The 26644-nt window shown below is 40.1% G+C and overlaps 1 protein-coding gene across 2 annotated transcripts; it reads right to left on the bottom strand.

Moving 5' to 3' along the window:
• Nucleotides 1-8918: 8918 nt before the first annotated feature.
• On the bottom strand, nucleotides 8919-25167 carry LOC110979799 (histidine--tRNA ligase, cytoplasmic-like). 2 transcript variants are annotated; one of them, XM_087132640.1, is made up of 13 exons: nucleotides 24959-25162; nucleotides 23189-23467; nucleotides 22442-22531; nucleotides 21180-21395; nucleotides 20371-20496; nucleotides 20065-20172; nucleotides 18619-18717; nucleotides 17938-18159; nucleotides 14998-15070; nucleotides 14737-14846; nucleotides 13828-14014; nucleotides 12335-12477; nucleotides 8919-11173 (listed from the first exon to the last, which is right to left on the bottom strand). In XM_087132640.1, the coding sequence occupies exons 2-13, from the start codon at nucleotides 23291-23293 to the stop codon at nucleotides 11108-11110; spliced, it is 1545 nt and encodes a 514-aa protein (XP_086988766.1). In that variant the 5' UTR covers nucleotides 23294-23467; nucleotides 24959-25162; the 3' UTR covers nucleotides 8919-11107. The 2 variants fall into 2 exon arrangements, with proteins under 2 accessions (XP_086988766.1, XP_086988767.1); XM_087132641.1 differs by lacking the exon at nucleotides 23189-23467 and having other exon boundaries at nucleotides 24959-25167.
• Between the last annotated feature and the right edge of the window lie 1477 nt (nucleotides 25168-26644).

The raw sequence follows: 26644 nt of genomic DNA, 5'->3' as shown, positions 1-26644 counted from the left end.
TTGTGGCAGTTTAAAGGCCATTTTCAGTCACCTATGTGTCTGCCACATTTGTGTAATCTGTCATATCAATTTTACATGTCACAAACAGGCAAGGTTAGAAGATGATGTATCCACTTCAGTATCATTTGGTCAAATAGAAAGAGCCACAGAAGAAAGTTTAGACATACATTCTCTTTGAAGACTTGAAGGGAGATGTTAACGATAACTTTAAAAGGTTTGGGCATGATGTAAATTGAAAAGTCAGTCAGACTTTTGCTGAGTAGTTGAAGTTAAACTGTGATTTGAAGGATTAGAAAAGTGATAAAGAGAGAGAGAGAACATCTGTCATTGAGAAGATGCCCAGTAAAGAAAAACCTCTACAGCAGTGTAACTTTCTGAAAACAAGTTTGACACTCTTTACAGATGTAAGGCTGCAACCTTTGATGCTAGCAATGGTTGACACAATTTTGACACTTCTTTACAATAGAAACCTGAATATTTTGCTTGAAAATTCTAAGAGCAAATAAGTTCAAGCAGAAATGGTTGAATTTCAAGGAAAGTTTGATTCTTAAAATGTGTAGTAAAGGATGTTATCAACTCTGAATATCAGACAAATTGTCAGGAATTCATGAAAAGAATTGGTAGCAGTTGTAAAAAGGTATTTTACCAGATTTCAGAGGAAAAGATCTTGCTGTGGAAGTAATTGGAGAGTAACATGCAAATACATTGTTTTTGAAAAGGAAGCCTTTACTTTGCACTTTTGGACAGCCCAAGAGTGAGCTGCCAAAAAGGAAATGGCAAAGATAAGTGCAGGTAAAGTACTTCACAGGTTTGTAATATTTCACTGCACATTTATAAGTCAGTTTCAAGCAATTGGTAGAAAATGACGAAGTATGGTGGTATGTACATGTATATAAAATAGAAAAAAAATCACAGTGTAGTTTTACTAAGGTGTTTGTGCTTTGATGGAGAGAACCCCTTTTGGCAAGGACAAATCATACTGACTAAAAGGTAAGAGCTCCACAAATGTCCTTCACATGAAGATCAGAATACAACATAAGAAAGCATCTAGCCATGAGAAACCATTAAGTTGGAGTCTCCTTAATAAGAATTTGACAAATTGGAACACTCCTAGTGAGTATGAAGCGCATCATGGACAATCCTTAAATCTATGCATCACGTATATACTGCCGTCAACTGCAGTCAAATTTTGCTCATCTGATGAAAATCAGTGAAGTTTGGGGGGAAACTAACACAACTGTCTCTTTTTTTCTGGAAAACTTGCTGATTGAGGAAAACTTATCGATACAAAAAACTATCACCGATATTTCTTTTTGTTGCAAAAAGTAGGCAAATATTTTTTGACAATACTCTATCATGATGACAAACTGGTGATGTTGTCAGCTGTCCCCATGCATGCATCACACATGGATCTTCAGTGCATTTGCCTTCACCATATGAGGCCTCAGCTTAAGTGATGAGAAGCTCACCTTTTAGCTTGGAAATTTCATTTTAACTGGAAATTAAACTTCCAAGGAAAGTTGCAGTTGTACATCTGACATTAATTGTCCACCACCTTTAGCTGGAAAAAGTGGATGTCTTTGGGTTTATAGGGAAGAGACATAATCATACTCGTCGCCGCCATGTGTCAAGTTGAGTGGAGTTTGGCCATTTTTTCTAAAAGAAGTGTTCTGTGGCAAGGAAAATAGCCAGGGAAACCAGTCTGTGTAAGCTAAGTTCAATTAGACTTATAGATTGATATTGTTTTGTAAAAGAGGTTTCAGGATTATTCCAAGTAGGTTGCTGTCATGAATAGTTTATAAAGGGAAAAGGAAAGGAAATGAGACTTGCTGATCATCAGCATCAACAGGGCCACTCCTCGTTCTTTTCTTACCATTTGATTCTATACAGCTTTATGGTCAATGTTTGGAAGTACCAGTATTTGATGATTTTGGTTTGGTTCAGTGGTTTGGCTGTAGTACAACAAAAACAACGATGTGTATAACGGTTTGCAGTCTGAAATACTGCAATGTGCCAACACAGTCTGTTTCTGAGACTGTACTCATGTAATGCACACAAATGTTTATAAATGTTTAAGTTTATAAATGCAGAGTGAATGTCAGCCAGCTGTAAGTTGTACCCTTTCCAATGGTGTCTTACATCAAAACAGTTTATAATGTGAAAATCTCATAGGCCATATATAGTTGAAGATACGCGACTTCCAGCAGGGCCGTAAACTGGGTGTTGGGTTGCATTGACAACCCCCGCGACTTATTTGGAAATGCTGCTGCCGTGTGCTCAAAAAACATCTCAGCAGCTAGATTTCATATTCAACTAGACCCACGCTCCCTTCACCCCATTTTTTGTACGAACCAGGAGACGGGCCTGCATGGAATGTTGAACTTGTCATAGCCAATAAAAAAAGAAACCGATTTTAAACACTGATTTCTCCGTGAACTGTCTTGGAACTTTAGACAGCTGACAACTCATAGGTTCAGGTACATGTATGTGATGAGCACAGGCTGGCATGCCACAAACACCTGCTTCTTTAACTACCTGAAACACATACGTAATTGGGATTTTAATCATTTTTCCACTTGTCTATAAACAATTACACTTTGTACTGAACCACCAAAGTTTTAGATACTGGTAAATCCTATGCTTCCTGTATTTTTGTGTGCATGTCCATACAAATATCATAGCTGTGAAGAAAGGTGGAGAATATATATGAGAAGTGAAGACTTTAGTGGCAACTACTGTGTGGCAAGAGCAGCAAAGGCACAACTACCAGGGAAGCAAGTCAGACGGCCCCCCTGGCAATAATAAGATGGTGTGGTGTTGTACTGTGTCCAACTCTACCTCTGCTTAGAATTTGATGCAACAGTCTGGAATCCTGCACTTATCCCATCTAAGCAGCCTTTATGCACTCTTTGCATTTTGTGAGCCAAAGACTGGCTATACATGCCGTCCCTTTTAACAGCATGCTGCATTAACTTCAGGAGGACTAGAATGAAAGGAAAGATGATCCATCTAGCTTGACTGATGGAGGAGATGCATTTGATGAAGACAAGTAAAGATCTAGATGTTTTATACATGTACATGTAATCCACATCGAGAAAGAAGAATTGTCAAAGACTAAACAAAGGTGTGTTTTTTCAAACCTTTGTTCAAGGTACATGTAAAATCAGTTGGTTTTACTGTGTTGCTTGAGGAATTAAAGGGGTGATCCACTTGTATGTGCTTTTGATGTATGTACAGTATCTATCATGAAACATACAATGTAAGACTGTAGTTTTAAATGCATTATGCCATTAGTCTTAAATTTTAGTGAAAAGGATAATCTCTCAGCCTAGTGGCGAGCCCAATCCTTTGATTTTGCAATCATCTAAAAGGGTATATCATTTAGCTTCTTTTTGGATGTTACATGGGAACTAGAACCTGTGAAGTGTGAACTGGAAATCTTTAAAATTGCAGCTTAGTACACACGCAGCACTGTCATATAAAAATGTTTAATTTCACAACAAGATAAAAATGTGTCTTGCCTTGAAGTTTATTAACAAGGGTCTGCTAAAACTAAAGACAGGAAAACTACTTCTTCAGGTCCTAGCATTTCACAGAGTTTGAGATACAAAAATGGAAACTCAGAAAATTAACTTTCTTTGAGTACGTCCGTCACCATGGTGTTATGAGTCAGTTTCTACAAGGATAATAATACTGAGTGAGGAATTTTGTTATTAAATGAATGTACCAACTAGCTGATGTCTTTTATCAAAATCAAAATCTGCTTCAGAATTATAAGTATAATAACACACACTGTTGAAGTGTTCAAAATGTATGTCCAACACCGTGGAACTGCCCAAAACTAAAAGATTTACATTGCACTAAATACATTTGTGCATCAAGTGGCAACCTTGGCAAACAGTTGTGAAAATCAAAAGGCGAATTTCTCTTTGAAAAATCTGGCCCTCTCAAGCTGCAACCAGGACTCCGATGTTAATCTATACCCCAGGGAAGGCGTCCTTACCTACTATCAGTTACACCATCCATCAACACACTGCGGATGGCCAGTCGGGCCCTTCTGCCAGATCTACATGTACTTTCAACAAGGTTACGTGCCACCAGCGTGTGGAGACTGTCTTATTTGATCCGTACACGCATTGTGCTTGTGTGTGGCTTACATTTACTGCCCAGCAATGCACAGTACATTGAGTATGAGTACACGGTACTGGTCCGAAAGGAAACTCGACTAGAAAAATTCGATTATCGTGGCTTTAATTAAAAGAAGCTTCCATTGAGTTTGCAGTGTAGTCTCCTCTCATAAGAAAAGTTAATATTGATTGAATGGAATGAATTGAAAAACAAAAGACACAAAAAAGCTAGAAGGCAACGTAATGGAGGCCTTTTTATAAGTTGGTGCACAGATTTTAAAGAACAAATTTCGAGGACAGAGAATAGTTTTTTTTACATGGGTGGATTATTTTTCGGTGGATCCCGGATTTTTACAAATAGAAAACTATTTTTTCCACTTTCAAATCTGAAAGGTCGACTGATCTGAGTACCAACTTAAAAAAACACTTTCCCTTAACCCACGACCAATCACACTGACCCTGGTTCCTCGTTATACTGTACGGCATCAGGTGCGCTCGTAAAGTCTGGGACCCAACAGACAGAAGTATCGTCTACTGATGAATGAAAGTATTCCCCCCCTCCCCCGATGATTATCATGTGAGCAAATTTGGTCAAAAGGAGTTATGTTGAACCTACATGTAAGTGGCTGCAGACTGATAATGTGCATCGGCGGGAATGAAAATGAAATAAAACGTAAGTCTTTTAAAACAAAATTGATTGTTTTGTTTGTGGACTTGTGTCCATGGGCAATTACACAGCAGCTGTTAACAAAATAAAACAGTATTGCTTTATAGAGCTACATATAAAATAAGCTACCAAAATTTCTTAATACCGTTTGTGTCCAACAACTTGTGAAAACTCAAAAAGGCATTTAATATGTATGAAATAGACCATGGAGGAATATTTCCTTCCTCCATGAATAGACAAAACATCAATATGGTTACCTAAAAGACAGTTTGCAGTAATCTCTATAGACATCATTATGTTGAAGCATTCTGACAGCGGAATTTAGTGCATACCTTTATCTATCTGCCTTCTAAATTATGAAGCAGAATTCTGACAGCGACGCGGCTCTCCAAATAAGGGGCAGAATTGGGCCGACAACGAAGTTCAGTGTGTACCATGATCTGCCCTCCCAATACGGGGGCAGAATTCCGACAATGAAGTTCAGTGCGTACTATGATCTGCCCTCCCAATATGGGGGCAGAATTCCGACAATGAAGTTCAGTGCGTACTATGATCCGTTCAAATTAAGCCAAATTCACCGGCACAAATCAGACTCGTTTTATGTTGGTTTAAGGGAATCTGGTACAATTTCCACTAACAAACGCGAGATGAGATACACCACTAATAGTGTAATGTATCTGGTTAACTGCACTGAATTAATTGACCCTGTATGGGCCCAACAGTATTGAAGGGCAAAGTAATTCCCAGGTGTGTGTAATGATCCAAGCATCAAAATGCTTTCGATCACAGTTTGCTGCACAAATTGTGGTTGTGATGGAGTTATAGCCCCACAACTGTCTGACTCACCCAATAGCAGAGGCTCCATAACCACATGTAGGTGTATGTCAGCAGTCTTGAGATGTAATATCTGTGGAAGGAGGAACATGCAAAAATTGTTACAGAATTTTAAAGATGGCTTCTATTGGGTCAGTCATTTCATTTGACAGAGCAAAAAGCCTTTGCTTGACCAAAGGACTTAATTATACAAGTTGTAACATACAGCACAAGGAACTTTAAGAGTGCGTTTTGTGCTACTGCTCCAAACATTTAACAAGTCCCCAAAACAATCTTTGACAGGTGAAAGATCCTAACCCTAACCATTCTGAACCCAACAAGCATATGCATGATTTCAATGGACCCTTGGGGGGTAACAAAAACATCCCATAAAATGACTAAATTTCCTGAAGAGATTTGGTACACGTAGATGATAAAAAACACAAATGAAGCACATTAACTTCAATCATATGTGTAAATCTAAAAATTGTTCACTCTCTTACCAACTATACTTAAGTTTTATCCAACAACCTGTACATGACTTGTTTTTTAAGAGGAAGCCATTTACAAATTTCATGTTCTGGGTAGCCATACTCACCACGCCAGTGTGTCCTGTACAAGGGACAGTAGCCATGATGTCATCTGAACAAGGAGTTACATCAATTTGTATGGTGTACCAGCACATCTTAGTGATGCTTGTAGGCAAACAGATTCATTACAGCTAGTTTCCTGACACAAGGAATAGTCCTCAAGTCTGAAATGGATGCAAAGTACATGATAAATATTTTAAAATAACAAATAATAGTTCAAAAGTCTATGTCCCAAGTCTAAGAAAAAAAGTGAGATTAGTCAAACTGTCTTCATTTCTTAAATGGCAACAGCTGTGCACAGGATGTCACATGGTGTCTGTGTACCAGGGTATAGGCCTACGGAATTCTCTCAAACTTAATGCCAAATCTACAATAATGCAGCACAAAGAGTGAAAAGAGAATGGCTCAAGTATTTGATAGGTGTTCATTACCTTTTGCATCCTGTTCCTATAGGCCTAATAAGGAAACATCCTAATGTTTTGTCAGTACATGTACACCGACCATTTCCACAGGAATGTGAAAAGTACTGAAATGCATTGCTGTTGTCAATAATATGATGGATTTGCGAACATTTACATCAGGGGAAAAGTTTTATATTGAGAATAAAAATTCTGCATCCATCAAGCTAAAAACAGTTTACCTGACATCCCTGAAATTTACTATTTATACATGGAGACATCATTTGTGACATGATATGCATTTTTAGGCTGAGTTAAACATCAAGACAAGTGTAAGTAGGGGCCTATAGAGCCTATAACGTTAATCAGGCCGGGACCCTTTCTAGGGCCGACACCATGAACAACCCGCCCAATTCCTTGGCGGACATATTCCCACTAGTGTGGCACGGACTCTCATTCCCGATCCATCCTTAGCCACACATCCGTATGTGCAATTTCGTGTTGGCGTAGGCCTACTGAACATTTTCGGCGCACCCACTTATCATCGTGGGCACAATTTCTTTTGCACACGAACATGATCCTTGACCTTTCCGTTTTCTAAAAACCATTTATTGAATGATTTCACTCACGTTATTCAGGTATTTTCCAGTCTTCTTGCCTTTATCCATTCAATCTAACGGGCTCGCTCTCAGTCGCCATCTTTAAAATAAGATTGTTGAACAATACGTCACTTGACCCCTCATCGTCTTGATGGCTCTTCCATGTCAAGACATATGTCATAAACGAACTGAGCGATAAGATACTACACGTACCAATGGGCTCTTCCAAAACTTTGGCAGCAGTTACTACACGTACCAATGGGCTCTTCCAAAACTTTGGCAGCAGTTTAGATGTCTTGACATGGAAGAGCTGGCACAAAGACTGGAAAATACCTAAACAACGTGAGTGAAATCATTCAATAAATGTTTTTTAGAAAACGGAAAGATCAAGGATCATGTTCGTGTGCAAAAGAAATTGCGCCCACGATAAGTGGATGCGCCGAAAATGTTCAGTACGCCGACAGGAGAGTCCGTGCCACACTAGTGGGGCTATGGCGGACAAGGCGGAGGCTACAAAACGGTACCCATAAATTCCAAAGAGTTCCACATACGGACAAAACAAATTTTCTCCTAAAATGTTATAACAGCCATCAGAAAGTGATAACATGTTCTAAAATGTGAAATTTAGCAAAGAAAATTCCGAAGTATTTACTAAGAAAACACTTGGGTTTTTTCAGACAAGTCCCCTAGGTTTGCGCACAGAGGCACTAGGTGTTGTACGTATGGATCTCTTTCCAAAAATCAATTAAAACGTACACATATATACACCAAGCCTAGGATTTAATTTCAGACAATGTTGTTTCAAACATTAAATGGCTGATGGGCATGCTTACCTACCAAACTGCGGTCAAAAAAGAAGAAAAAATATCCACATTTTGGGGCTGCAAATTCTTCTTTCCCACGTTGAATTTCAAAATGGCCGGCATTTCGCTCACGTGGTCGTTGAATTTCACCCACTGACGTACCAACGCACGGCGCAAAAAATGGACCAATGGGAGTTCAGCAAAACATTATGGCAATTAGTGTTCAAAATGCAAAACAGCCACATTTTTTAGAATGAAAATACAGGTATTTGTACTCTTTAATGGAGGAATAACAAAGATTTGTCTCATTATGTTTAAAGCAATTTTAAGAATCTTTCTTAAAAACTGTTTTTAGAGGCTTCACTTTGCTTGATTCACAGGACTCATCCCTACAACTGTAATGAACTCTTCCAAATTTGAAATGCCAGCGGAGGGATTGCTTCCTTCGCTTTTAACATTATGTAGTACCACTTTTAAGTGACATTTTCTGTGAATTTTGCGTGAGATAAACCTTGACGTTTGATTTAAGACAAATAACTGCATAACCAAGTTTTCAAACCCCCATTTTGATGGCAGTATTCCGAAAGCTCTGTTAAACAATGACATTGGTGGGGGGATTTGGTGTCCAATCGGCATTGAGTGATGCCATCTTTGAATAAAATGCTGGATTGCAATACACAACTGTGGGTGTCTGGAAAGTCTCTGGTGCCACCAGTGGGAATCAATTTGAAAGTCCAAGTATTTGGTATTACAGTTGATGGTTCTTACATTTCTCATGTCAAAAAATAAATGAAATTGAAACTGGCTTGTGACATGTAGATTGAACAGGTTTAGACAAACAGTAGGCCCCGACAGCTTGTCGGCAAAGGGTATCAAAACCAGTAATGCAAAAAGTAACAGATGAAGTCATGGACTAAGGAATGTTTCAAAGCCTTTCAAAATGAAAAGTTTTATTTCCAACATGAAGCATATTCTGTGTACTAGAACACTCTTTGATAAAAACCTGCTATTACACAGGCCTACCCCAAATGAGGGAGATGGTAAATCACACTTTGGCCTGGTGGTACACTTTCTATTCTTGACATCTATTATAAGTACAGTCAGTGTGCCTCACAGCTAGCTGTAAATAAATTATAACAGAATTATCAGAATAGTTACGAGATCATGAGATATCAATATTAATATACTGCACAAATGTTTGATAGGGCGGAGACATAAATTGATAAACAACATGAGCGAAGCACTTTCGAGATGCACATAGGCTACATTCTTCAGTCAATCTGGTGTTCCAATTTGAATTCGTTCCAGGTAATGACATTGCTTTCTCACTTCTTTAATGACGGTAATTGCACTGCTGGATGAAAATTTCCCAAACTGGAACTTTAATCAATGGAATCATGATTTGAAGTACACTTTGAAATACACTGAGCTACCAAGTGCTTATTCACCAAACGCATCTCAGACAACTCCAACAGTCAACAATTAGATGTTGGTTACAACCACAAAATATAGGGAGCTGTGATATAAGCATACTGCACTTTTTATGGAGTTTTTAATGTCAGATTAAGTGATCACATAACCCAATACGTAAACTAATTTTGTGGGAACATGGTAATGGGACTGAATGTGGAATCTTCCTAGAGTGAAAAAGTATATATGTACATATATACTTGCTGAGCATTTTTTGTAAACTAAATTTATCTTTGATTGGAATCAACTTACGATAATGGGAGGTGCTGGGACACTACACTTGTGACTTGTCCAATCATTCTGACAACAGGAAATATGAAATTCATCACTGTGTAGTGAAAGAGTTAAACTGGATGTCTTTTCACATCCAACATGACACTTGTTAGAAAGATGGTTACTATGAAGCGTTAATTTCCAAAATGCGGTATATCCATTTGAAAGACATCAAATTCTCCCACATTTCTGAAATATTAACAAAAAACCAACATATTGGGTGTCCCTGAACGTAGTTGTTTTAGTTTATTGATATCATTTCTGAGTATATATAACCTTTTGAAACTGACTTTAGGTAACCAGAAGACGGTGGGCCTCTAAACGATTCCCAAATGGTGCACATCACTGAATTTTTCAAATTCACTGCCCTGCTAATAGGCTGCCATCTTTGGTCAAGTTTGAAAGCATACAAGGAATGTGACCATAACAGGTTATACAGCAAAATCATGTGATGATCCTCAGTCTTTTTCTAATCTATCACAAAGACACATCAAACAGGTTTGGCTGAAACGTCCATGTTAAATGCATGACAATTTTCTTTTTCTACAGAAGCGTTATTCAGAGATTAAGCAACAAACTCCTGAGTACTTTGCACTTAACAGAAAAAAAAGGCAAGGAAAGGCCAAAGCATGAATAATCTCTCTTAACATGTCAAGAAAGTAAAAAGTCTTCCTGGGTAAATACAAAATGTAACAAGCCACATGTGTAAGTCAGTTTTCCAACAGTGTAAGGCAGATGGGACAATGTGGCTTTTGTACTTCTGACAAGATGGTTTGAGAAGCAAAATGATGGCACACAAGTAGATAAGTGCTAACTGATAACAAATGCGAACTGATAAAATTCCAAATGAAAATATTTTTCTGATCAATTGAAAGAAAAAAACAACAACCAGGTGATGTAGTTGTCAAATTATGTTTACAGATAGTACCAAATGAAAGAATAGATGGGAGCAGTTGAATGCGTTCTTGATTATATAAGTCCAGCCTTAGCTTGTTTGACTAACTGAAAGCATTGCTATCCCGTTTAACGGTGAGCTTTATTCCACTGGCATATTATTTTAGCAAATCTTGTGGCATATGTGATGCGTCTAATATTTATGCTTCTACACTACAGTTGTAATGACTTCATTTCAAACTGTGAAACTCTTTCTTCAACATTTATTTTGCAGAATTCAGAACAGAATTTTGGAATCCTAAACAACTCTTCCATTCCAGACATGTTTGTTTGACTTCAGGTGAGATGCTCCACACTGAGTGATCCGCTGTGCTTCACCAGCACCAAGCACAGCAGATGTCAGCTTTAACAGTTTCCAGGGCAACACAATTGAAACTTGATGCCCATCACAGCTTAAACTCTAGGACGAATACTTAAGATGGTTTCTGTCTGCACCTGTCCTTGATGACAGATATCAAATCAGCTCTGGGTATCTGCTCCTACAAATGGAGACCAAAGATTGCAAATAATTATCTGGATGGCAAACTTTTCAAGAAGGAAAGTGATGTAGGTAGTATAAAGTTCCTTTTCACTACAGAGGAACCAGGAATCCTTAAGTTTGATATTTATAAATTGTTCACATAGTTTGTCAATGGTCACCATTTGTAGAATAATGTGACGTAAGTCAGTCAAGTCATAAATGACACAATACTGTCTTCAAAGTATGGAATTTTCCAGACTTTAAATTTGCTTCAGACTCAAAACACACAAACTCCTGCAACTTGAAACAAGATCTGCCCAAATTATGCGATTTCCCCTTGTTAACACCAAAAGGAGGAACAGGAGATGCTTCTTCAGGGAAACTGGTCAATACTGAAAATTAAGATTTCACCTGCTTAAGAAAAAAGTCTACTTTATTCAGGGATAAAAAATGTGAACAGGCACCATTCTGATGAACCAGTGGCTGTCTTCACCAAATAAAACAAAGCAATCATCTGACTTTTGAGAGTTTGAAAGGGCAGGGTTTTCACATTCCAAGTCCCAAATCTGCAAATATAATGAGTAAAATTGGGCATGCCTACAAATGGTGTATCCAGTGGGGAGTTCAAGCCCCCCCCCCGGACTTGTTACCATCTCGGGGGCAATTCAAGGGTCGGCATTTTAGAAACTGTACTACCACCTTTCGTGGGGATGGGGTATGAGGATTCTTTTACGGGTTAAAATATTTGGATGTTCATTTTAAGAAAAACTTCCGTTGTGACCCTCCTGGATCACTGACCTGGATACTTCACTGCTGCCCACCCCACTGCACTATGAACACATCCCCTCCATCCCTCTTTGCATAATGTGTAGCCATGTCCAAACAGACCTACAACGTAATTACGTGACGCTCTGTTTACATGTTCACTTTCTTATGGCAGTGAGGTAGGACAAGGTCTGGCCAGACCCAAAGAGAAAGTGCACCAATAGGCAAAGAGTGACGGCATTGTGTTTTAGGTCGATTGCCCAGCTGCAGCTGGTGAGAACCAAATGTTTCTGTGGGAAATGGATGCAGGAACCACCCAGCAGATTCCACAACTTCACACATCATTCATACCAACGTGAAGAATGTGAAGCCCGACCCTTGTTCACTTCCCCTGGTATACGGCACTGATGCCTACCTCTTCTCTTGTCTCTGTGTTTCTCAGGGTCACGGTTCCGCTCTTCAACTCTGCCTCCCCCACGGCTGCTATCAGGGGGATGCCGGTGGTCTCCGCCATTTGGTACTGGTTCAGCATCTTGGGGTTCCGCTTGTAGACCATCTCTGCCTGCGGGAGCAGGAAGTAAATCTGGACAGTCAGCCCCCGTGTTGTGGGTTTGATGCATGAACAAAAAATGCCATAATCTCCAGCGGGGCAGCAAATCTCATGCATGAGCTTGTTTGCACGTCTGAAATGGTGTACGCATAGGTAATTTTGCAAAACTACAGCTTATTTGCATGGGCACCGGGTAAATGGCACCAATGCCATTTTGACTGTCATCCACGCTTCTCTAATGGTCTCCAGTGAACAGGGTGCTTGCACGAGGACGGATACCCAACATATTTGAGAGTTATCTCTGAAATATTCCTAGACTGCGGGTTATGCCTCAAAGTATGTCAGGTGTGGAACCCAACTGTGCAAACAATTCGTTGTACTGAAAGCTTTGGAACATGGGTCCATGTAACTTGAAAACTCCCTCAAGAAATTTACTGACATTTCAAGTATAGTAGTATTTATCAGGAAATATAGGGGTGGGGTATGGTGTGCCAACTGTTCTTGAGAATTTTCTATTATCATAAATTTGGGGCGCCTCCATTTATTTACGTAGTGACTAAGAATCAAACTTGGGTTTCAGAAGTTTTACACTATTTCTGGAGGGACAAACTGCCGAGTTTATTGCTCAGAAATCACAGAACTCAAGAAGGCTTCCTTCTCATTGTAGTAATACTTGTTGTTCTCCCCCTATTTTTAACTACACGTTTCTCAATCCCCTCAAAATGCTAAACAATGTTATACATCCTCGTGTACGGGAGCCAACCTGACCTGCGACCAAAGTAACGCAGGGTGGAGGTCAGCTTGGTTCCAGTCACCCACATACATGTAATTGTACAAATCCAAATTACTACATTTACTTTTTTTATTGTGGGAAATGTTTCCTGGGGGTGTAACTTTCTGAACTTCTTGAATGGATTGGACAGCTTATTTCATCTAAAGTCTTCTTGTCTGATGGAACAGCTATGAGGCAACAGAAAACTTCCAAATCTTCCAACTTTGAAAATGTTAACTAATTTCAGAATTTGTTTAAAATTGCAGCCCTTTCTAAAAGGTATGCATGCATTGGAAATTACAAGAAACCCTCCTCTTTAAAAATAAATGATCATTCTAAGATAACATGAAATGATAGCTGTAATCAATTATGAAGCAACTGATGATGTCACATCATCCAATCTGCAGACACCTTTATTGAAAACTTCACTGAGTAGCAATATCGGCTCTGTCACAAACAAGGAGACTCAAAAGTGCTTTCTGAACTTCGCTCCTTATGCAGATAGTCCCTTTAAGGCCTAAATTAATTCTGGAACTAGACACCCCAATGCCTCCCAAATAAGTACTCTCCCAAAATGTACTACCACTTGCCTTGATTCCAGCATCCCACAATTCCCTGCAGAGTTTTAGTCTCTCCTCCAGCATGCCGCTCTGAGCAGAGGCTACCAGTACTTCCGTCTCTGTGGTCCTGATTTTCTCGGCGTTGGCCTCGGCTTTGGCCTCCATGATGGAGAAGATCCGCTCGATGCCAATGCTCAGGCCGACACAGGGCACCTACGGTCAAAACGAGTTGACGGAATAATACAAATGATCTACTTTCCAAGAAAACTCCCATGGGTTGAGTCCAAGAACAGAATGCTCTGAGAAACTTTCACCACTAGACAGGAATTTCAATACTGTGTGGCTTGCAAGAGCCATCAATGTACGTCACAGTGACTAGGCATCAAATTTGTGTGGGTGTGGTGTGGAATATACATGTATTTTTTTTCAGTGCTACCTGTAGATGCTAGAGGCGATGGCGTACAAACATCTGTGGTAACTCTCTTTATTTGTGAGAAACCTGCATGTGAGGCCTATAAATGTGGTCTCGGCTGAATAAAGTGTTCTGCAGGCCTTCCGGTATAAGTGTTGTGTAGGCCCTACTCAGTCATAGACACCATCACTAATTTCATTGAGCTGGTAAGTACTGGAACCTTCCATTTCATGTTGATGCTAATCTATCCTGATAACCAGCTGGAATTAAGCCTTTTCCAAAATTGAGAAATCAAAAAGAGGAGCACACTGTGGTCTTTATGTAGGTCCTAAATGTGGATAAACGGCCCAGCATATAGTGGGAAAATGGCACAGAAGTACTTGACCTGAGTGAACTATATACCTGCCAGAGGGCATTGACATGTACAAAGCCATTGGGGTAATCTGCTTAGCACAAGACGGCTGTAGGTTTACGATCACTTGGACAGGTTTAAGGAAACTTGGAAATCTCTTGGAGTCTCTACCTGCTTGCCCTTGGGATCAAACATGCTGACCAGGCCATCGTAACGCCCTCCTCCCGAGACCGACCCCACTCCCACCTGCTCTCCACCCTTGGTGGGCAATAACTCAGACCCTGCATTAAAAAAACCGAAGACATGAGGACAGTCAATGCAGAACGAATAGAAAACACCACAAGCTTCTGGCAAGGATGTGGGCTTTTGGAGGGGCGGTGAAAGTCCCTTTTCAAAAATACCCAGAGAGTTAAGGTTGATGGTTACAGTTACCTTTCAGCACAGCTTCAAAGATGACCCCTGTGTAGTAGTCCAACCCTCTGGCCAGGCTAAGGTCAAAGGACACCTAAGAAATTACACAGTAAAAACATCAATATTGAAAAACTGTCATAAAGCAGTGATGCAAAAAGAAATAAGGCTCTTTTTTGAAGGCCCCAAGGATAGCTTTATCCACACCCAGTGCAGCGTAGAGCACTGAAATTTCCAAGTTTTCTGAAAGTATCAAGTGATAAATAATTTACGGATGAAAGATATGGGATATGTTTGCTTTCATACCCCTAACATTGGAGGTTACGTATAAAAAAGAAGCCTACGTGAAATGGCCTGCCAGTCATGATTTGGCAGCCAATTATGACTGAGTTCTCCAGACTTCCTCTGATACTCCACCATGCATGGGAGTTAATCTTGGGCTTCCAATGATGGCCCATCATAGGAACTTCAGCACTCAATCTCAACACGCTGTAAGCGGTTTGGTTCCTGCCTTTTATTTACACTTCAGCCTAGTCTGTTCAGTTCTTTGTCTAGTCTGTTATGTAAATGGTCCAATCTGCTGAGGACTTGTTTGGGGTGTATTTTTATCAGAATTGGAAAGGTTTTTGTTTTGGTGTTTGTGTAATCAGTGTAAAAAATCACTGATTTTTGAATCATGCGCTACGTTTGTCATGACGTCAAAAAACTGGCAAACGAGGTCTGTATATCGCATTGTGAGTGTGAGTGATGCATCTTGAGGGGCATGCGATAAGCCTCGTGCTGTGGCTGGAAATTTGGTGGAATAACGCTCTCTTTGAGTACCAGCAGCACCACCTCAAATTTAATTCATGAACACAGAAAATACAAACATAGACACGAGATCAAGTTTTGTGAATGAACCTGCAAAAAATTGGTGACAGCAGTGTTTTTTCAACTTGCAACTGTAGAGCTGCATTCATATTCGATGTAGTGGAACGTATGACCCTTTCTTGGCAGGAATTGTACATTGACTGGTTGGTGCATTTCCATCATGCCTTCGTTGGCAACGGTTTGGTCTGGCGGGAACCAGTGTGGTGCGGTGTGGTGTGGTGTTTTGATTTGCAAACGCTTGTTGTAAACAGTGTTCTAGCCAGGCATTCAAAAGCATATCGGGCTGATAGGCTGAGCAAAAACCCTGACAGCTGAAAATCCCCCGATATGCAATCGATACGCTTCTATTTTCCAGGGGAAGAGTTCCTAATATTAAGTTAAAGAAAAATTGCAATCAGAAATTTGAATAAAAGTTCTTTTAAAACACCGACGAAAAGTCACCAGAACATCGGCAAAATGCACCGAAATCGAACGAATCTTCCACAATGCAGCATAGCTAGCTAGGTCATACAAACACGAAAGTGCATGTACTTAAGTTTTTACAGCTCTGTGGAGAATCACGTACGCACGGCATGAACGATACTAGTTCCCACCGTGCTGCTGACAAGGTAATACAATAGCCCGAAAACTGATCGAAGTAAGCGACAACTAACTTGTCACAAAACCTGGTCTTTCTCTGTAGTTTCTTCTAATGCATTTATATCGATGGTTATTTTGATATACTTTGTCGTGGTTCACGAGGACGATTTTTGGTAAGACCGTGGCACACACACGGTCTCAGTAGCCGGTGTGTGCATAGTACTGCACCACATCTAAGCACAGTCTTGCAGTGTTTTTGAATCGATCTTCACATTTCCTTCGTAATTTGTTAATCGTTCTTATTTATTTTTTGAAAGTGTGTGTTTGTTATTTTAAGACCAGACTTTTTATTATTTTTAGCACAAACATTTAACCTTGTGATAATGAGAGTAAGTTTGGAATGATCATGCAATGTACAAACATATTCTTGTTGACAAAAGTTTCAGGACTTAGCAAGAAAGTTCAAACAATGGTAGGGGTCCAGGTGAATTAAGTTAATTTTCAAGTGGGCATGCCCTTTTTTGTATGTGTATAGGTAGAATAATCATACATTTTGAGTTAAAACCCCAAGAATCTATTCAGATTGAAGTTTTTCAAAATGAAATGAAAACCAAGGTGTGGGCCTATTAAGCTGTTAATTTCGTACCATGGAGCTTCTCAAACAAGAACAAGCAAATGAAAAATACAATTATGCAGTAATGAAATGTGGATCAGATATTTACATGTATAAGACATTTGCCCATTTCCTTAGCAAAAGCAAAGCAAAAAACGAAGCGAAGCCCCCCCCAAAAGTAGAGAAAAGGGTAGAAGTCAGCGTAAAACTGATAATTTTGCTTTTTACAATGACTTAATAACATGGAATAGGGTAATGGGAGCTTAAAACAAAGCTGTTATATTTAACATAATAAATTTTAAACAGTGCCCTCGGGTGTCAAATAATATCCAGTCACCCTCCCCGTCTTTAATTTCATCCTGGCAAGAACAATGGTTGTAGATGGGTCATCAACAACGGTTTTTCAGGCAACGGAGTCATGAAAACCTTTCGTTGTAACAGGAATTTCGTATAATGCGATTTTGCTGTACAAAACAGATTTTCTCCCTATAGAAATGTGCATGTTTTCACCGGGACCAAAGATGGACATTTGTTATAACCGGATTTTCGTTATAGTCAATTTCATAACAACGAGAGTCAACTGTACCTTGTCCAGTCTGTTTAGCACTTTGTCCAGCATGTAAAGAACCTTGTCCAGTTTGTTTAGTACTTTATCCAGTCTGTTAAGAACCTTGTTCAGTCTGTGTAGTACCTCGTCCAGTCTGTTTAGTACTTTGTCCACTCTTTTTAGTACCTTGTCCAGTCTGTGTAGCACTTTGTTCACTCATTTTAGTACCTTGTCCAATCTGCTTAGTACCTTATCCAGTCTGTTCAGTACCTTGTCCAGTCTGTTTAGTACCTTCTCTGGTCTATGAAGTATCTTGTTGTAGTCTGTGAAGTACCTTGTCGAGTCTCCCACCTACCTTGTCAAGGACTCCAAAGATTTGACAGTACTTCAGCAGGGTCTTCATGCCTTCCAATCCCTCCTTGGCTGCCTTGCTCTTGGTTAGCTCTGGGTCCTGCAGCAGTTGCTCTACCAGCTCCAAGCTGCCTTTCATCTTGACGTAGTGACCAATTCTGTCGGCAGTCTCGGGGTCCAAACCTTTCTCCTCGATCATTTCTTCCCGGACATCTTCCCAGAAGGTCTGTCAGAACAAGACATTAAGAGTTGCCTGGGTGAATGGTGAACATTTGGTTTAACATTGTAAACACTGGAGGATCCATTCCTTAACACTTTCCTGGTATTGTTGCAGTGCATTTTTTTTTAACCTAAGCAGAGCCGTCTGGAGATTTCCAGCATAATGTCTGCTTGAATTGCTAATGGCAAATAGGCCAACATGCTTAAGGCCATGAACTTCAAATGACCCTGACAAACTACGTTTCAGATTTAACTGTAACTTCAGAGTTACCAAAGAGTGCCTTTACATGCATGCAAAGTTTCATTAAGATCAAACAAGTGAAAGCTGAATCCACCAACCCCCCAACCGCACCCCAGCTTTTGTAGGGTTAACTGAATGAAGATTGACCTTGATTCCCCAAATTATATGTAAATTGAAGGGAAGAAAATTAATTCTTAGTCCGGAGTGGATTTTCAAATTTATCACCTTGTCTAGTTTGTCAACAGAGGAGCATATAGTGCGGAACTTGTCTGCTGGTACCCCGCAGACTTCAAACATGCCATCCAGAAGCTCCCTGTGATTGACCTATAAGGAAGTGGAAACAAAGTTGACTAAAGCTGTTAGAGGCTTCAAAACAAAGTGTTTTTAAGAATAACAATATTGTTCAGATCAGAAAGCCATTGGGTTTCCAAATCACAGATGTTTGTTGGGAAACCAAGATATTAACAAAGCTCATCTCTTGAAACAATTAACGGCTTCAGTACAGCGCTGCTATGTCGAACACCACAGGGGCCAATACAAAAGCGACAATGCGAAAGAAGAGTTTCCTCATGACAACTGCCTCTGTTGCAAGTACTCGGGGGCCAGTTTACATGCACACAGGGCACTTATGTACATGTGCACTGCACGTGCATCCACAAATGACTGAGATCAATATCCATGGCTGAAAAGTGTACTTAACTCTCATGATTATATATTTTGTGAAGTGTTCAAACAGTTGGAACTTGACCAATGCAGCCCTTTTACATTTTTGCCTATTTCTGTGTGCCTTCACTCTCGATATCTGGCCTTGTTTTTCTTTTGATAAACCTCAATCCATCCCTGGAAAAGAGCACTGTGTAGATTTGGGAGATTATTTCAAGGCACAAGAGATAACAGGCATTGGAAACTTTCGGCACATTGTTTTGCACTCTGAGTGAAGTAATATGAACAGTACTGATCTCTCACGAAAGGAACAGCGAGTCCTTACTTTCTAAACATAGTGTCGCTCGGATCTTGCCCAACGTTTGTTGAAATTTATTAAATGCATTACACCATACGGATTACTCGGAAAATAACAGACTAAATGGAATACATGTAAGAGGGGGTAAAGTGGTTACTTAACTAACCATTCAAACATTTTATTGTTTGTTCCTGAATATGATAAAGTCTCCAGGGGGTTTCATGCAGTGCCGTCATGTTTCATCAAATTTGGTTTAACATTTGTGATTTATCTGAGCTCAGGGAATGTTCTCTGTTAACCTGTTCAGACGTAAGTTAAGTCAACCATTATGTGACAGACACGTTTTTCCAGCAGTCTTGCTCAACAAGTTGGAGAAATGCATAAAGTTGTAAGAACACCTTGTATTTCATTCCAAATAAAAACAATCTGATGTCCAGGGGAGTGTGTGCTCTGACGTAATGGATATTTTGTCACGGGAGGGATTGGGTGAAAGCCTGGATTTCTCCCTGATAGGAATGAGCCTGGCCAACCATTTGGAGCTTCCTGCAAGCGGATTCTATGTGAAGGTAAATTCAAAGGTGTAATTTCCAAAGTTACGGGTAATCCAATAAAAGAACTGAAACTTGTTAAACAGGAAATCCCTTCATGAAATCTAAGCGAGCTTTGAACTGACACTGGGATGATTACTACTGAGCAAAACAAGAATTTACCTTGATGACAAATTCTCCCAAGCCCAAGTTGGTGAGAATCTCGTGGATAATTTTGAGGCACTCAGCATCAGGTATCATAGGGTCGTATTGGCCAGCTATGTCAAAATCCTGTTTAAAGATATAAAATTCTACAATACAATGTTCACATTCATTTACCAGTCTGCTTTTCAATCTACAGCAGAGAAAACTCATCAGCTGTGGACAATTCTAACAGCATAATTGTTCTAACACAACAAACTGTTATTTTTAAACACAAGACCATCAGTGTTTTTCAGTTTTGTAAAAATTTCAGCAAAAATAACTTACACACTGATAGAACTCCCTGTACCTTCCACGCGTCATGGCAGGGTTGTCACGGCGATATACTTTGGCGATGTGAAAACGCTTGATTCGGTTGATTTTATTCATGGCCAGATATCGTGCAAAAGGGACCTTTATAGAAAAAAATCCGTTAAGGAAGAAATAGGGAAAGGACAACTTTGTAGGTCTTTTCAAATACGTAAACACAATACTTGGTGAGAGCTTTGTGTAAAGTTCCAACAGTAGGACATTAATTTTTGTTTCAAAATTGCAAAACAAATGGCATGTGTAACGCAAAAGATATTAAAAAGAAAGAAATAATACATCGAGAAAATTGGATTAGGTACACTAATCAGAGTTTGGAAATTGTAAACTCTTCATTCCATCTTGTATTCATTGTGTGTACAAATAAGCAGTAGATCTTTGGGGACAGGGGCTAAAGGTTTGCTCCCTGCAACAAATTTGAAAAACAGGGAACAATAATAAATGATGCTCGTTCAAGTCATGTCTTATAAAACCCATCCTCACGAGCCACAGCTGGAACCACCCCTTTAATCACTGTTGATGACAGTCAAGACTTCAAAACAATTTCCACTGTGTTCCCTGAATTCTAGTGCACTCCTCTTACCCAAGGTGCAATGCATTTGTGCACATTCATTTGCAAACAGGTGCAACTTTGACAAAAACATGACAGCAAATATTCTCATGGTCTATTTGAAAGTCTCACATCTTGACTACTTTGTTCAATTTTTGTGCTAGCTGGTCATGCGGGTCCTGAGCAAGATGAAGTCTCACTCCAGATTGGTTAAGGATACCGTTAGGTCGTATCGCAGTGACAGTAGCTCCCCTCCTTGGTCTTTGAGGTCATAGATCAGCTTGGAGTCCTCCCCGTACTTGCCCGTCAGTGTCTCCTTCAGCTCAAAGACGGGCGTGTCGATGGTCTCGGCACCGTGACGCTTGAAGCTGTCCACGATCGTCTTGAAGACGCCCTCACGGATGGCCATCTGCCTGGGGTTGTAGTCCCTGGTCCCCTGAGTGGGAGGTGGGGAAGGGGGGGTATCTTTTAATCCTTTCAGGCAAAGTAATACACTGGAAAAAAGCTTACAATCTTGCAAAATGAAGCCACTCCTACGAACAGATACAAGATTCGGGTCTGGGTACACCTATAGACCTTTTTCCTGTGATGTCACACTCGTGCCGGACCGCGATCTGTTATGATAGTAATGAGTGCATAGTGTTGTGATGGTAATTTACTTTCAAGATAAACTCGTCAAGCATGAAGCGTTCACACATGGTTGAAGCTGCCCATAGAACTATATGCAATCACCGTCACCACGGCGGTTCACACGTGGTGGTATTGTTTACAATTAGCGCAATCCAGTGGGTGATAAAGGTGGGTGACCTCGTTATTCTGTGTGGCATATGAATAGTCTGTTGCGGGAAGTATTGCCACTGCACCTGAACATGAGCCGACATGTACGGCACGCAAGTTACGTTCCACTCCACCTTCAGTGTCTCGTACTCCTTCATTACGGAACAAATATCACAATTATTCTGACCAGCTAAGTAAGATTTTGGGATTTATGCATCTTAGAGATATTATATTGTGCATTTTTCACACATCGTCAAAACTCCTCGTTTTAATGCATTTGGGCCACAACAATGCCAGTTACATGTATCTTCATGCATGCTTCATGTATGCCTGTTGTGCCTTTCTTTCCGTTACATCATCAACCCAACATAAACACAAAATTTGACCTTCCGTGTTTCCAAAATCGACCCAGTTGGTTGTGGACAGAAATTGCCTGTTATTTCTCTCGTGTTGATTTTCGAAAGATAATTCATTATAAACTGGTTCCTGGGAGTCCAATCTACCTCCCAAACCCCAGATGCCGTAATGATTTGAAGCCTCTTTCCTACCTCTTCAAAACCTGCCAAAATTCAGTCCAACGTAGCTACATAATGGTAGGTTCTTTGTAGTAGAATTGGGGCATTCAGCACCAAGTGGCAGTGACTAGGCTTCATAGTAAGGAGCTTCAAAGTACAGATGTGTCTTCGAAGCTAACTGGCTACTTACCTTCGGGGTTTTGAGGACAAACTTTTGAGTACTGGCATCATCTCCAAGTTGGGCTTTCAGTTCCAGAAGCTTGGCAACCTCTTCAGCGATCTGAATCGGGGGGGGGGACAAAATCAAATTTCTTATTGAGTAACAAGCTGTGAATTGAGCTTCACAGTAATTGAACAAGCTCTAAAGATATATGGCTCGTAAACCTTCCTGTAAAAGGCTAAAGAGATATGAACCACAAGTGCTCCACTTTTGGGGAGGGGGTGAAGTTAAAACCATGCTACACTCTAACTGCATACAACTGTCTGCATATCACCCAGAGACCATATTACCACCATTCACTCGTGGTGGTCTTGAATCAGCCTTTTCATGATCCAGTTTTGATTGCTGTATCTGGTCTCACTTTTTAAAACTGAATATCCGAAAAAGTAGCTTCCACTGCAAAAGAAAAGATACTGTGGCGCCATCCAGTCTTAAACTCACTGCAGGAAAAATTGTTCGTGTCAATTGGAATAAGGCTATAAATAGTTGTACAGGTGATTACACATTTCTTACAAGGTCCTCACCACAACGAGTCTGGACCATGGGCAGAAACCAGAGAGTCTGATGTTCAATTTTTTTTCCTTTTTGCAATTTGGAAACTCTTTGTGGAATTACTGGTTTGTCCTACCACTATAATTCACCACTTGATTACCACTTCTTACAAATATTTAGATACAATTTATTTCAATCAAAATTAAAAAGCAGAATCACATGTACCTGATTATTTGCATCGTGGCAAATGCAGCGCCCAGCCATGGGAAAGGGAATCCACCGGCAACCCAGTCGACGCAGAAACATGAGTTTGGTCCAGGTCAATGCCATGGTGATAATCCAATGAAACAACCACAGGCAGCATCAAACAGCCAGCAGAGGGAGAGAGAGAGAGAGAGACAACGAGAGACCAAGGCAGGAAGAGCGTTCCACAGGATGACAGGGACCAGAGATAGAGGCGAGATCCGTTTGGGCAGAGAGATGAAAGAAAACTGTAGGTTAGGCCTGGGCCCAGTTACAGGGAGGGGAACAGAGAATAGGTAACGGTGAATCAATAGGGTCACGTAGCCAGAGGAATCGGCAACACAAGAGGCAGATACCAGACTTTGTTTTTCAAGTTCTGAAGCCCTGTTACATGGTCCACGGTCAATGTCTGTGTCTAAGGGGTCGCTAAGGTTGAGTCAAAGTCTGTCACAAAGGCCAAGTCAATGATTCCAGGATCATGTCAAAGGCTCGATCACTAATCATTTATTGTACATGTACATTAACTCGGCCATCAACCATTCAAAAACAAAGGGAAAAATCTTAATTGTTAAAGAAAATCTGTTTCATTTTGAAGAAAGTACAAGAAAGTCTAGTTGAGTTTTAGACATTGTGCTTAGCACTTTCTCTTTCCTTCCCAAATGTGAGTAACCCTTACCATCATTATTGGAATTACCAATTTCCACTTAAACTTAAGCCAGGCGCATTAGACAATTTAAGGACCATTTTGGAGGTAAATTTGGAAGATTTGATTGAAAAGAATATTAAAGGAAGAAAGAAATTTTGAGAGTCGATTGTCAACTATCTGTTCAAGCATTTTAGAGAAAAGCACAAGTACCAGTGACTGGCCTAGATCACTGACAGATTTTGCTGCTTTTTTGGGCGTGGTGATACCCAAGAAGATACCAGTAGCAGTGCAGAAGCAGAACAGATATTAATCTTGGGACTACATGAAACATTGACAGGTGGTGAGGTGGAAGTCAGTAAAAAGTGGGAGTTTTAAAAGGGAAATAAAGTCCGAAATCTGCGCTTAAGTTGGTGCGCTTGCGCAGTTGCAGTGCCGTAATGATAGAAAATGGGAGATGCGTTAAGGCTGCTGCAACAACAGTCAATGCGTTCCACTAAAAGGGTAGATTTCTGTGCGTGAGCTCATTAATATTTGTGATCCCATTGGGATTTGACAATAAGACGTGCCAGCATTGGAAGAGGTATTTTTAAAAAAAATCATGAATTTGGGACTTCTGACGTCCGATTTGCTGTATTTTGCTCACAAAAAACTCCAACCCGTGGGCCTATTTTGCAAATTGCACAGAGGCGAGTGCGGCGGCTACATTGAGAGCTGAGTGCATAGGCCTAGTTTTACTCCTATTTTAGGAGTGTTTTTCGGCGAAGGGTGAATTTTAAAAAAATGTGCATGGCTAACCCCTACAAAATTAAAAGAAAGGTGAATTTCTGGCCATAATCTTGTATTTTCAAAGGAAAGTGGGAGGCCAACCTCTCCTTGAGAGTCACCTGGTGATGCTGCTTCTGTCTGATTTTGCACTGTTTTCAATGGCCCAAATAGTGTAACTGTACATAATGCAACCTTAGGGGCGAAGTGGAAATGGGGCAAAGTGACTGCTAATCATGAAACTACATGTAGCACCGTCAACGGGTCAATGACCGTTCTCTCGGATTGGAATTCCCCTCTGGCATGTCTGGAACTTCATGGATTGGAAGGAGACCTAGGCCTACCTTGTCTTTGTCTGAATTCTCTGCCTTTAACTTTCTCACGACTTCACCTTGCTTTTTGATCTTGTCAACAACAGCTCGTTTTTCCGTATCCGCCATGGTTTAAAATTCAAGGTAGAAAATCGAACTGGACCTGAATGATGCAACCTTGTCCAGTTTGATCATGCACGGCTTGCCTTGTAACATGCAGTCACATGTCCTCTGCATATGTACGTTCAAGCGGCTTCATTCGTCATTCTCACATGAATGACGCCCTCTCGTGGTTTTATCAAGTGCGCCCTCTTGTGAGATTATTTCATCTTTGGGAAGTGCGCCCCCTTCCGGATTTTTTGTGATAAAAACGCCCTCTTGTGAAACCGATAATGACGTTTTCTTAATAGAGCACGCCCTCTCTTGAGTTAGTTTAATGCATGTTTTGCTTTTAAAGTCATCTTGAAGAGCCCCCTCTCGTGATTTAGATTTTTTCCATGTTATCTTGAAGAGCGCCCTCAGACAATAATCTTTATCTTTAAGTATTGTTCGGATACCTTAAACGGAAAATACGCCCAATTATTTAATTTGTTCATGTTTATTCGCAGCTGTAAAAAAATAACTTCAATAATTTGCGACGCATTTCTGTGTTCAAGGTTTAACTATTATAACTTGTATACAGCTTGAAAATAAAAGTTTTCAAGGAAAGAGAGGATGATGTTCAATGTTGAGGGAATCTGATTTTACATGTAATACAGGCGCGGACAGGGGGGCCAATCCCCGCTGCTGTGAGACAAAATAAATTCACGAAAATGGGGAAAATAAAATAATAAGTTAAAACAAAAAGCAAATAAAAAAGCATCCCGCAGACACTTGTTATATGAACAAGGTGAGTGTTACAAATAGGAGATTACAGTCCGCAAAAATGAGACATCAAAACAATATCTCCGACCTGACCTCCCTTCCTGGAAAAATTCCTGGATTGTCCCCAGTTATTCTAAAAACCTGAACCTAATTGTAAAAAGTTTTGCGAGAACAGCAGATCCGTCATGGGGTGGAACTAGGGCCCCTGGAAGCAGCAGGCCCCCCGGCAAAAATAATAAGCATCAGAATTATACCCCCCCAGTAGTACAGTGTCCCGCCCCCATGCCCCAAACTGGCTGGTGGAAAATTCTATGAGAACAGCTAACTATCCAACATTTGGACGGCTCAAGGAACTGGGTAATCCCTTCCTCCATGGTTGGCACATTAAGGCAGCATGAAATTACAAAAATTGAAATTTTTGCTTTTGCCTTTGAAAAAAAAATTCCACCGGGCACAATAGACCAGAACTTCTACCTTATTTGAAATTTCTGCTTGCAGAAAATGGAAAGTATATGTTGGAAGTTTTGTGACCACTGACCAGAGTGTGCTTTTTATTTCTTAAACGTTCTACGTACGTGTATTTTGTTTTCTATTGTTTTCTATTGCTTTGCCAGAACCAGTTATTTTCAGATGTGCACTTAAAGTAATTTAAGAGGCTCAATTCAATTTTCAAATTTTGTATAATTCATAGCTTTATTAATTGAAATTGTTTCATTATTGTTATGTCGTATCATTATGTTATATTAAGTTTATATTGTGTTTATTTCCTTAATTTTTTGCATTGATAATTTTATGATTTTTATTGTTTCCCGTTTCTTATTTAACCAGTTGGAGAGCCGCTCGACAGAACTTATG

Source organism: Acanthaster planci, linkage group LG02 (genome assembly GCF_054643075.1).
Source record: "Acanthaster planci isolate LZ-2023a linkage group LG02, COTS_SCS, whole genome shotgun sequence".
In the NCBI taxonomy this organism is placed as follows: Eukaryota; Metazoa; Echinodermata; class Asteroidea; order Valvatida; family Acanthasteridae; genus Acanthaster; species Acanthaster planci.
The sequence above is the reverse complement of the archived record's forward strand: the minus strand, read 5'-3'. Positions and strand labels throughout refer to the sequence as shown.

Bases quoted from the DNA above. Each gene is read 5' to 3' on its own strand.
- LOC110979799 (XM_087132640.1), bottom strand. From the start codon at position 23,293: ATGGCATTGACCTGGACCAAACTCATGTTTCTGCGTCGACTGGGTTGC. The intron at 20,497-21,179 runs GTATCCTTAACC...TTTTCTATAAAG, and splicing joins CACTGCGATACGACCTAACG to GTCCCTTTTGCACGATATCT. The intron at 14,847-14,997 runs GTAACTGTAACC...TTTTTAATGCAG, and splicing joins CTTTGAAGCTGTGCTGAAAG to GGTCTGAGTTATTGCCCACC.